General features: G+C 36.0%; 1 protein-coding gene across 5 annotated transcripts in view; it reads left to right on the plus strand.

The window, feature by feature from the left end:
* The window catches only part of znf280d (zinc finger protein 280D), a 90,273-nt gene that overhangs the window by 24,993 nt on the left and 52,600 nt on the right, over positions 1 to 12,680 (plus strand). For all 5 annotated transcript variants that reach the window (XM_052040487.1, XM_052040485.1, XM_052040486.1 and 2 more), the window contains 4 exons: positions 320 to 467; positions 9,741 to 9,833; positions 10,053 to 10,192; positions 11,274 to 11,391. In XM_052040487.1, the coding sequence (XP_051896447.1) occupies positions 332 to 467; positions 9,741 to 9,833; positions 10,053 to 10,192; positions 11,274 to 11,391 (487 nt within the window). In that variant the 5' untranslated portion in view covers positions 320 to 331. The remainder of the gene's footprint in view (positions 1 to 319; positions 468 to 9,740; positions 9,834 to 10,052; positions 10,193 to 11,273; positions 11,392 to 12,680) is intronic.

The following is a 12,680-nucleotide window of genomic DNA, read 5'->3' on the forward strand; positions in this document are numbered from 1 at the left end:
TTACTATTTGATTTGCAACTATTTTGAACATTTGCATTTTTCTTTTGTGGTGAAGTAGCTTTCATGTATTTGAATAATTGCTTCCACACGTGATTGATACTATTGAACTGACAGTTACTGGTGCATACAGATGATAAAACATAATTTAAAGAGTTATAGTATAAATATCTTCAAATTTTATTCAGAATTTGTTGATGTTACTAATTTTAGGAACTGAAGAAAAACTAGTATTTCATTTCATTATGAGGTATGTAATGATGACTTTTTAAATTATCATTTTTAAGTGAAGCAAACTTTTTCCTTCCCCCTCCAAAATCAGGACTGAACAAGAATGGCAGAACTATTTATGGAATGTGAAGAAGAAGAATTGGCGCCTTGGCAAAAAGGGAATAAAGACGATGAAGATGATGATGATGAGCCCATTTTTGTGGGAGAGATTACAAGCTCCAAAAACACCAGTTACCTAAGTATGACATATATATTTTGTTTCTTTAGGGTTAATTGAGATTCCAGGTCAGAGCGGTCCAATTAAGTGAAGAAAAGCTATTTGTCACAAATGTATATTCTATGAAATTGATTATAAGTTATTGTTAAACAAGAGGCCAGTGTTGATTACTTTATCAGAGTGAAAACCTAGTAAGTTCTGATAGTGAATTCTGCATCCAGCATTTTGCATAATAATGTGAGGGAGCATATGAATCACCTGATTGAATCATTGAACAAGTTTCCCTTTTTTGTTTAAAAAGGTAGTAATGCTGGCATTGTGTCATTTTAATTTAATTAGATTACAGTACAATAATTTTTAAAAAACTATAAATGTCAAATTACAAGATGCTGGAGGAACTCAGCATGTCAGGCAGCATTTATGGAGGGAAATAGATAGTCGCCATTTTGGGTCAAGACCCTTCATCTGGACTGAAAGATAGAGGGGAGATGGCCAGTATATTTTTTTTTAAAAAAAGTTGAAGGGAAAGGGTGGAGCAAGAGCTGGCAGGCGATATGAAGGGTGATAGGCAGATGGAAGAGGGGAGACTAGAAATAGTGATAGAAGTGGGAGGTGATAGGTGGAGGCGACAAAGGGCTGAAGGTGATGGAATCTGATAGGAGGAGAAGGTGGAGCATGGAATCAAGTGAGGGACCTGGGGAGGGCAGATGGGAACCGTGGGGTGTGTTGCTCCAGATTCCAGCATCTGCATTTTCTTGTGTCTATAAATGTCAAATGATTAACTTGAAATAGATAAACTATAGTTATTTCAAAGTTAAACAATTCCGATGCTGTTGAATTGAAATTATGATAATAAGGGATTTGAGTGGTATTTCTTACCCCAGACATGAATTATTTTTGAAGTACATTGCAGATAATCATGTCTATTAAATTATGCTGTCAAACCTCGAATTGGATGCATCTGAATCTGTTTCTGTATTTTTAAGTATTTGGTTCAGTGTGCATCCATGGTAATGTGCATCACTATTGAACAAATAAAGGTAATTGGATGAAATAAAAGCTGTCTTGTAATTTACTGATTTGGTTTCTATATCTGATTTGAATTTACTCAAAGAAAACTTTGTTAAATTTACTAATCCATGTTCTTGAAAATTATACTAGATGTATGTATAATTCATGTGGATGGACTGTAAATACATAAAATGTATGTATTTGTTCACTTATAGTACGATTTTAATGTATAAATATTGAATAATGTCCTTTTCAGTGATCCTGTGGTTTTCCTTTTGTTGGCAAAGTAATTTATGAGGATCTATGGGAGTATATTCTTTTTTGCAACAAACCCCAGTGAAAAGTTGGAAAATCATTGTGCTCATCTGGAGTAAATCTTACTAGCGTGCAACTAGAAACTTGCAGAAGACCAACAAATCACTTAAGTTCCTGACACTTTTGCTGCTTGAAATCACCCTATTTTTTCTCGTCAAATAGCAATATTTCTGTTCATAATGAATTTCTACCCTGCCCCCTTTGGGTGCATCATTTATCTGGATTTTCTTGTTTTTTGTCTGAGCATATTCCACCATAGCTTTCAATCTTCGACAGTTTGGAGGCTTAACATAACTAGAAAGTCTATACAGCTTGATTTTATTTGTGAAATCTTCCTTGCCAAAAGGAATGGATGTAGAAATTCATTGCATAATTCACCTTTCAGTATTATGCAGTTGAAAGTTAAACATTAGCTTTACCAACAGTAAAACACAACAATGACAATTTCCAGTCAATTCGTGTCACTCTGGAAATTCAACTGAGCACCTTATGGGGTGTCAATTTCTTGTCATTTGTGCACAAGGTGAAGTCATTCCCTGAACATCTCTATCCCTTGATTTGCACCTTGCCCCAAGAAGCTGAGGTTCTGACTGATTCTTCAACCACCCTCACCATTCCCTGCTTCAATGATGTGAATACCCTGACCTTCCAAAGTCCCTCATATTCTTCTGAGACACCTCCAATGCCACAACTCCCACCACTGACTATTCTCCCCTCTCACCCACTCAGTGATCACCAGAGACTCCTGCCCAGCTCCAATTTTTGGTGAAGATCCCACTGCTTTTCTTGAACCTGTTCATTTCTAAAATCCTATACTAGAATTTCCGGGCCATAAATTTTAATGATGTCAACAAGTAGGCAGTGTTTAGCCATCTAAAATGAGCTTGAAGTTGATATTGGACATTCTGAGCAGCATTATTTTTCTTTATTAATGGAGTTTTGGAGTCATTGCAAGGCCAGCAACTACTGTGTAATTATAATTGCCCTTGAAGGTGAGATGCTGTGTTGCATTGTGTAGTTCATCATATGAAGTCCTTTCCTAGTGTTGTTAATTGTTAGCACAGGATGTAGATCAGAACTATAAAAACTGCTCTGCTTCCACTCCTTTCATAACATACTTGATCTCCTTTTAAGTCAGAAGGAAAACTGTAACTTGCATTAGTTCCGATCTTTGACTTATTTCAGTGGCAGTTTTGTTACTTTCTTGGCTTCAGTCACGACCTCCACAGCTTTCCACCTTTATTGACTCCCAGACACAAAGGTTCTGGGCTTCCTTATGGCAATAATATTATCCATGCTAATAGCATTCAATTTGTATTAGTTATGTGAACCCCATACTATCTCATCACTTCTCTCCATGTTTTTTTTCAGTTCTTGTTTAGCTGAAATAAGTTGTACACCAGTCTTTCAATTACAAAAAAGTTGCAAGAAGTGTGAGATAAACATGGCAGGCAAGTTGCAGACAGGAAGATGGCAACTGTGAGAAAGAAAAGAGCTAAACAAGTTTGGGAGACCATTAGAGGAGTTGCATTTAACGTTCTTAAAGATACTGTGAGTTAGACAAAATCTCGGACAGATTTAATGACAGTGGACATAGAAGTGCTGACACAAAGCCTGACAAAGTTGGAAGGTGGAGAGAAGGAAGGCGAGAGAGATGAAGCAGCAAGATAATTTGTATTTCTTCAAAATACTGTTCAGGAGCTATTACAAATGTATAATGTGTTCCTTGGATAATCCTTTTATTGTATTGACAAGCTAGATAGCATGTTTTTACCTGCCAATAAAATTTTGTGGAATTTTTTTAAAATGGTAAATCCAAAATTTTTAATTGTACCATGTTGTATTATGCACAATATCATAGAGATTTCTAACATTGATTTCTAACATACCAATAACTTTTACTTCCACTTGCATAACAAATCTTTTGGGCCTGATTTGAAGTATCCTAAAGTTTACATGAGAATAGGAACAACTTTATTGGGACATGAGCTGTTATCATGGAGTGATTGTTGAAAACTGGTAAGGTTCTCACATATTACAAACAAAATATAAACCATGGTTAGGCAACAGCAGGCCCATAAATTTTACATGATCCATATGTTACGTAAATTTTCAGCTTTTGTATAAACCTACCCATGTTTCTGAACCTGTGCTTTGATTCTGGCCCACACTCTAGTCCCCTGCTCTAGTCCCACTGTTTCTGACCCTGACCCCAAATTTGTGATTAAGCAGATTTGTGGATGGCAAGTCAGCTGATAACAAGAACTTAATGTAGTTTAAATGAGAAACAAGTAGAATGCAAGAGACTGCAGATTATGGAAATCTGGAGCAACACACAAAGGAGCTGGAGGAACTCAGCAGGTCAGGCAGTATCAATGGAGGGAAATGGACAGTCAACATCTTAGGACAATGAAGACCATCCATTCCGACTGTCCATTTCCCTCCATAGATGCTGCCTGACCTGCGGAGTTTCTCCACCTCCTTTGTGTGTGCTGCAAGTAGAATGCAAACTATAACTTTAACAATCTTACAGACTGTTGTATTATCAAGAGAATTACAGATGGGGTTGCCAGAGTTGCCTGTAAATGATTTGTTAAATCCAGGAAGTTTTTGAACAATGTGGGTACTTATAATTAAGCAAAAAGAAAACCATTGAAATTCTGGGCACAAAGCAGTGGATAATAGAACTCAGATTGGGAGTTGCTGAGTTGTGAATTGGATGATAATATTTTCAATTTACATAAGGTATTTGAACATGAGTCATAAAAAGCATCAGATCCCATTGAAATAGCAACACATAAATATAACTTAACCCACCTTAACCCGGATTGCCACTTGTATCTCACTTCATTTTACTCTTGATTAGTATGTGAAAAATTCAACTAGGGAAGATTTAGATGGGTTATACAATTGGTGAAGAAATAGAATATTATTCTGTATTAATTCTATGAAAAATAAGTATATTGTTTAAACAAGGAAACAAAATTTGCTTTAGTTTAGAGCCTCATTCGTAGTTGCACCATTTCTTTCCCTATTGTCCACCCCAAGCAAGACATTTGACTCCATTATAAATTAGTACCAGGACGGCAGCATCCTTTTCGATCAAATGATAGTAGGTTTGTAGTGTTAGTACCAGTAGGGGAAAAGAAATCATGCTGTTGAAATTGATGGGACTGAAAGCTAATAAATCCTCATAATCTTCATCCAGAATACTAAAATATGAAGAGTAGTCGTGGAAATAGTGGATGATTGTGATCTTTCAAAATTTTGTAGATTATAGAATGGTTCCTGCAGATTGGAGGGTGGCAAATGTGACCCCACTATTTTAAAAAAGGAGGGAGCCAAATGGGGAACTAACATCAGTAGTAAGGAAAAAAATGCTACAGTATTATAAAGGATGTAACACTTAGAAAATATCAACAAAGTTAAAGTCAGTGCACATTTATGAAAGGGAAATTGTGTTTGGCAACCCCATCAAGTTTCTTTTTGAGGATATAACTGGTAGAATAGATGTGAGAATCAGTGGATGTATTTGGATTTTCAGAAGGCCTTTTGCTAAAGTCCCACATAAGTGTCTAGTGTGCAAAAGTAAAGCAGATAGGATTGGGTTAATATACTGACATGGATTGAAGATTGGTTGCCAGGTGGAAAACAGTAGAATAAATTGGTCTTTTCAGGCTAGCAGGTGGTGACTACAGATCAGTGCTTGGGGCCCCAGTGATTCACAACATATGTCAATGATTTGGATAAGGGAAGTGAATGTGGTATTTCTAAGCTTGCCAGTGCCACAAAACTCTGGTATTGTGAGTTGAGAGGAGGATGTAAGGAGGCTTTAAGCCACTTTTAGACAAGTTGAGTGAAGGGGCAAAGACATGGCAGATGCATTACAACATGGAAAAATGTGAAATTATTCACTTTGGTAGGAAATACAGAATGGTAGAGTGTTATTTAAATGGGGATAGATTGAGAAATGTTGACATACAAAGGAAGCTGAGTGTCTTTGTACACCATTGAATTCAGCAGTGCAGGTTCAGCAAGCAAGACAAATGGTATGTTGGCCTTCAGTATCAGATATTTTGAGCTCAGGAGCAACAAAATCTTAGTACAGCCATATGGGTCTTGGTGAGCCTACACCAGGAGTATTGTAGGGTTTTGGTCTTTGTACTTAAGAAAAGGTGCACTTAAGGTAGAAGGAGTGTAATGAAGGTTTATCAGACCAATTCCTGGGATGGCAGACATTTATCTCTGGAATGTACAAAATTCTGAGAGGACTTGATCAGTTGGGTGTAGGGAGATGTTTTTTTTTTCCTGGTGTTCTAGAAAAAGGGGTCACAGTCTCAGGATACAGGGTAATACATTTGGGACAGATTAGACATTTCTTTACTCAGAGGGTGAAGAATCAATGGAGTTATATTCCACAGAAGGCTGTGGAAGTCAACTTTGAATATTTGTGAGGTGATACGTTTCCAGATATAAAAGGCATTAAGGATTATGGGGAGAATGCAGGAATATGCTATGGAGATGGAGGATCAGTCAGGATCACTTTGAATGGAGGAGAAAGCGGGAAAAGCTGAATGGCCTACTGCTATTTTTCTATGTTTCTGTGTCGTTCTTGTACTCCATGAATGTGTTTCCTTTCAAGTGGAATTTAACCTGAGAGAGATCGTAGTTCTTTCATGGTCTAACCTAATGACATACAAAACAGTCACCAAAGTTCCTGATTTTTAAGCTGATGGTCAATGTATTTGACCAGAATAATACAGGAAAGAAAATAAATTGTTTTTCTTTAAAACATAAACTATTTAGTACAGTATAGTATCCCAAAATGTTCTGTAGAGCATTCAAGACAAAATTTGGAACTCTTCCATATGGAGATAAGAGGGATAATCTTCTAAATGTTGGACAGAATAGTAGGTCTTGAGAGCAAGGGAGGAGATTCCGGATCTTGGGGTCTGAACAGCTGGGGATATCTGCAAGATTAGAATTAAAGAAATGCAGAGTTCTCAGGAGGTTATAAAGCTGTCAAAGGTTACGTAAGGGGCAACAAGAACATAGAGGAATTAGAAAATGACAATGGAAATTTTACATTTGAGGCATTCCTGTATAAGGAGGTTACTGTGTTGGGATTAACTTGTACCTTCATGGGAACATTGACTATTAAATGTATTTATGTTAGTTTTTTAATACTGCACAGATTTGTTTGCTGAATGGGAACTACCTCTGGTGGGATGATCTGCATTCTTGGTGTCACCTGCTCTTTCGCTGCACTCTTAACTCTGTTAGAGGATCCTTGACTTTACCAGGAATTCTGCGCGTTCCCCCCCGCCATCTTTGGTCCTCTTCAGAAACTACGTACTTATCCTCTATGTAATTACCGAGCACTCTCTTTTTCTCGCTTTAATATCTTTCTCCCGGACTACTCTTAAGTCATTTATCAGTAACGTATCATAGTTCTAACAAAAATTGGTTGGCCTCAAACGCTAATCCCACTTTTCTCTCTCCACAGATGCTGTGTGATCTGAATACTTCCAACAGTTTCTGTTTTTAGTTCAGCATTCCAACATTGCAACATTTTTCCCTTTTTGCATGCAATAGATTTCTCAAATAATATGCATTTTTATATTATATAATAGATGGTTATCTTTTAAATTAGAACTTGATTATTTCTATCAATGTTTATTCATGTATTAATTGCTCTGTTTTTTCATCTTCTCTGTGAAGAAAGATCAATATTCATAATTTATTATGAAAACCGATTCGGGGAACGTTCTTGTCAATTACTCATCTATCCTTGCAGTTGGAGGTTGAAGCAGACCTGATGATGTAATCTTAAATTTGTGCAGATATATGATTTTCTGCTCCTTGTTAACGCTGTTATGAAATAAATCCTTGCTTAAGATACATTTCCAGAGGACAGATTCATTCAGTGAACTGTAAAGGAAATATTTGATGCATTGACAGAATAACAGTTCTATGTTACGAGAGCAGCATTGACATCAGTGTGCCATTATTTCCACAGGCACAAAATACAATTTCCCTGAGGAGCTATCAGTAGTATAGTGACCATGCTTTGAAAATCTTTATAAGGAGAAATAGAACAACTCTTCACATTAATTTTGACATGGCATTGGAATATTCTGTAGTTCATTTTGAATTGACCAATTTAGTTGTTGGACTGCTGCATTTCAATATTAAGCCTTGAACGATAAATATTTGTCAGTGCTGAGGTCATTTAAACTCACTCTTCACATAGTGGAGTGTGAATTTCTTTTTCAAAACAATAAAGTGTTTCTTCTGTCTCTAGTCTACTGTCTTCATTCCAGTTGATGTCCATTCTGCACTTCGTATTGCAAGAATGTCATTTAAGGCTTATGATACCATATAATGGTGTGCATATGACATTTTGTTTGTCCATCCAATTTATAAATATTGTAAAAAATCACTTTTACTATGTAGCATATGTACCCCAGCAAAAAATTCCTTTGCTCCTCAATAAGCTCCTTGATCCAATGTGGGGGATAATTCCTTTATCCTGTTTCTAGGAAAAATCTCTGCAAGAGGAAACAAAAATCAAATTTTATTCTGTACTGTAAACTGATCTGCCTGGATACTTTTTCTTTCACATCTTTCTGATGTCCCATAATCTGTCCACAGCAGGCAATGAAGCTCAAAAGATGGAAGGCTACATTTTTCAGTGGAAATGTACAAGGCTGTGCTGTTCAGTGATGACTAATATATTGCTTCCTAGAATGAAGACAACATATTTGGAAAGCAGTATACAAGAGGAACATATTAAGTTTAAAAGTAACCAATACAAAATATGTATTTTGTACTGTTCAGAACATATTTTGACATGTTATGGAATTTTACAATGCACCTTTTAGCACCTACTTTGTTTTCCATATAAACAATTATCTCCAATGTACTTAGACTTGTCATTCTAGGATTGGCTGGGTTTCCACATTGCAGTTTACTAGGTTTGGTGAGTGGATGGGCAGGGGAGAAAGGAAATCAATTCGGAATCCAATGTTTTATTCCTTTTCACAGCCTAGTATATGGTTCAAATTAAGTTAACCTAAATGCATTCAGCACATCTAAACCCAAAAGGCATTCATAATAGGTAAATCTCACAATCGTGTGCACTAAATTTAATGGTGACTTGCTGAATTTCTCTTGGATTCATGAAATGCACACCTAAAGAATGGCTTCCGTACTCAGCTGAAGATTGATAAAGATAAAAAGCCTAATAAATTCAGGCACACATTTGCCTGCTGTTCAAAACATCTTGCCAGTCAATCACATTCTTAGTGCGACACGTTCAAAGTTCCACTTCCATAAAAATTGTAATGCTTGTTACCCCTTTCTGCTGTTAGCAATCAAATCTCTGGTGAGTTGTCTCTGAGGGAACAGTGAATGAGGAGGAGGATCGTAAGAAACTAAAGCATACCTTCCATGTTTCGTCATATAATGTGTCATGGGTCCATAGAGCTTGTGCATATGCAACTCAACTCCTTATATAAGAACATGATGTATATTTAGCAAGGTCACTTCCTTCAAAATGTGTCTTCATATATATTTAAATGGAGGTAAAAGCAATGCTCTTGCATTTGCAAGATCAACAATAAAACATTTTCTGTTTTATCTGACAAGATGCAAAGATGTCAATATAATACCCAGCAGGATTAGTTCTTTGTGCTATTTTTATGGGAGTTGTTGGTAAGCGAATTATTTCAAATATCAGTGGGGTAGCCGTTTAAAACCACTCTTGCACTTCACACCTCCTGGAGCCTGCTTACCTTTAAGATTATACCAGCAATGTGAGAAAATAAGCAGAGATGGAATAATAATTGAAGGGTAACTGCTCAATTTGAATACAGAACATCCTTCAAAATTCTCTTCAGAATATGGCTGAAATTATCTTTATCTATTAGAGTGTGGCTAATATTAGCTTTATCTATTTGCTTACAAGGTAAAACAGGAGGCACAACATTTAGTTTGGCACAGCGAGGAGGAATGCAAAATGGCGGACTCAGCAGAAGCATGATGGTCTCCTTTGGCAGTGGTAAGTGACAGTAAGTTTTATCTTAGCACCTTCACAGATTATTTCTGTGATATTATTTGGGATTTTACCTGTTTAATCTTTGTTAAAACCAAAGTGTTATTTGAATTGTAATTTGAAGCGTAATTTAAGTAATGACTTAAAAGTGTTCTCCTTTCCAAGTCAAAACAAATCCTTTGCAACTTGGTTAATTAAAAAAATTTCTATTTGTTTTTGCACCAGATGCATCTTCTACAATTCAGTCCGTCAACCAACAATCTATCACTTCTGCTCCATCAAATTCTAGCACAATGGCTGCGTATCAGCCAGGATCTCGAACTATGCCTGCTTCATTAACAACACAGCCTATGGTATTATCGCAGGTAACAAAAGATATATTGTATCTTGTTTACTTAAATACGCTTCACATTTTATTGAACTTGGTGATATCTACCTTAATGCTGGAATACCATTATGAAGTTCAGTGTCCGTTATCTTGAAGAAATGTGTTCATGCCTATTGTTCATCATCATAACAAGTATTATGGGATGCTTTATGATGACCAAATAATGTTCTCTGTTGTAATTTTGTAAATTTCAATTTCTTCTTAACATTAGATATAGAATCCATTTAACTTTACAAATTACAACTTAGGAACAAGTCATTCAGCTACCAGCCTGTATTAGAATTTACCTTCCAAACAAACAAAACAACTCAAAGCAACTAATATTTAACTAGATAATTTCTAGCATGTGGATTCAGCTTAGTTCATCCTGTCCTCAATAAACAGATGTTGGTTGAATATAGATTTGGGAGAAACTATAATGAAGTAAACTTGTAATGAGGTTGTTTTGAATAGCAGTCGTATGATGAGCTCTGGCTGAAGGTTCACTCATCCATCTTCTTTTTACCCTAGACGTTGAGCACTGAGACTAATTATAATTTTTAACCCCATCCCAACTGTAGTTCTTTGAGTTGAAGACAAACAGAAATTGAACTTGGGAGTATGATGTTTCCTGTTTGTCAGTGCCACTCCCATGTTTATCTATCAGGGTGTATGATGCGAGGACTTTTTAAGTTCAGTAATTTGTAGGTTAATAGATTGTAAATGATAAATAAAGACTTATTGTATATAAATGACAGAGAGAGGTTAATTATGGTGCTGTACAGACATTATAATATCTTTCAGATGACTAGTTTGAATAGTTTTAATTTGGTGAAACTTTCTTCTTTTGTATGGCCCATGTAGAGAAATTATGATGTCTGTTCAAAATTAATTAGCCAGGTTAGCACTTGAGGAAAGGGAATTTTTCTTGGCAATGTACCTTGGTAGAACTAATTTTTTGCAAACATGCATTATTGCAGCCTTAGCTGTACTGTGACAGTTTGTGACTCTAATTTTTTTGTCCCCTCTTTGAAATATAAAAGTCTTTGATGCTATTAAAAACGTACTTCCTTTGTTAGGGTTTTGTTGTAAAAGATATGGGTTCGCCTACATCTGCATCTCAGAGTTCAGGTGGCGCAATGTACAATATAAAGAATCCACGTTATCAAAGCAGAACAAGTGTTCCTGTGTTATCTGGTAAGTATGTTTTATGAGGCTGTTGCTGCTAAATTCTTGCTTTCCTTCAGAATTATCTAAGCAAAAATGATTAATAAGAATGCAACAGTACATACAATGATAAAACATTAATTTACCTTTTAGACAGTTACATCTACTGACCATTGTGAATCCATCCAATTAAGTTAATCCCCAAGCAAAGGTTAATTACAGAAGAAGTAATCTGTTGGTCCATCTTGCTTCATCTGATCAGAACTACTCAGTACTCATTCACTCCTTTGCTACACCAATTTAATGATTTCAGGGATTTTTTTCTCCATTACTCAGCTTGGATCACTCAATGTATTAAAAGGATTTTCTGTTATTAGTCCTAAAGTTACTGTTGATTAGTCTGAACATTGCCTGTTTGTCTTGCTCCCTCATTTAGTATAATATTCTGGAAAAACATTTTCCAAATCGTTTTCTGTCACCCTTCTGATGTCGCCTCTTTATGGTGAAAATCTGAGGTTTCTCATAAATCTGATGCTTAATACTTATCATCTGTCCTTTGGTCTTTTTTTCTACATTGCTTCTCTTTTAGAATGTCTCTTTCTTTATCAGTTCTCAGACATAATGCTTAGGTTTGTTTGGAAAAAGCACATACAGTTTGGCTCCTCTATTTTGACTGTTAAATGTTTTGATAACTGCTACAGTTTGCTAGTCGGACGTGTTGATTATTGAATTACTTAAACACTCTTGCCTTTTTCAACTTTATTCCTCTCATTCTACATTTCCCATCCAACCATTTCTTCATCCTTGTTCCCAACCTAATTATTTAATTCATCTCTTCAAGGATACTAATTGTCAACTTATCAATGCCTTTTCTGAGTTTCTGCCATGCACCAGGTAATTCTAGGGGCCAACAAAATGCTTCTTGCGTCCTTTGTTTTATCTAGACCATAACAACAGAAGCAATCTATTTTTGTTTGTATCCCATGCCCCCTTGGCATTTTAAAACAAGCATCATTTCTATGTCAATCACTTCTCCAGTGAAAACAAGTTCAAAGTTGAGCCTCTCTTCATAATTACAATCACTGACAACATATTAGTACTCTGGTAAAGGTACAGTGCATTAGTTCAAATCTGATCTGGCCACTGACATACTTACCCCAGCTTATTTTAATATAAAATAACATTGTTAATGTGAATGTCGGTCATTATTCAGCTTTGCTGATTATAGCTTCACATCCACTGTAGTGATGTTTCAGTTAAGTTGTTTCCATTTTCCAGCTTTGTTAATGGACACTTCAGTTGTGCACTCATGAGTTAGG

Source organism: Pristis pectinata, chromosome 28, assembly GCF_009764475.1.
Source record: "Pristis pectinata isolate sPriPec2 chromosome 28, sPriPec2.1.pri, whole genome shotgun sequence".
Lineage (NCBI taxonomy): Eukaryota > Metazoa > Chordata > Chondrichthyes > Rhinopristiformes > Pristidae > Pristis > Pristis pectinata.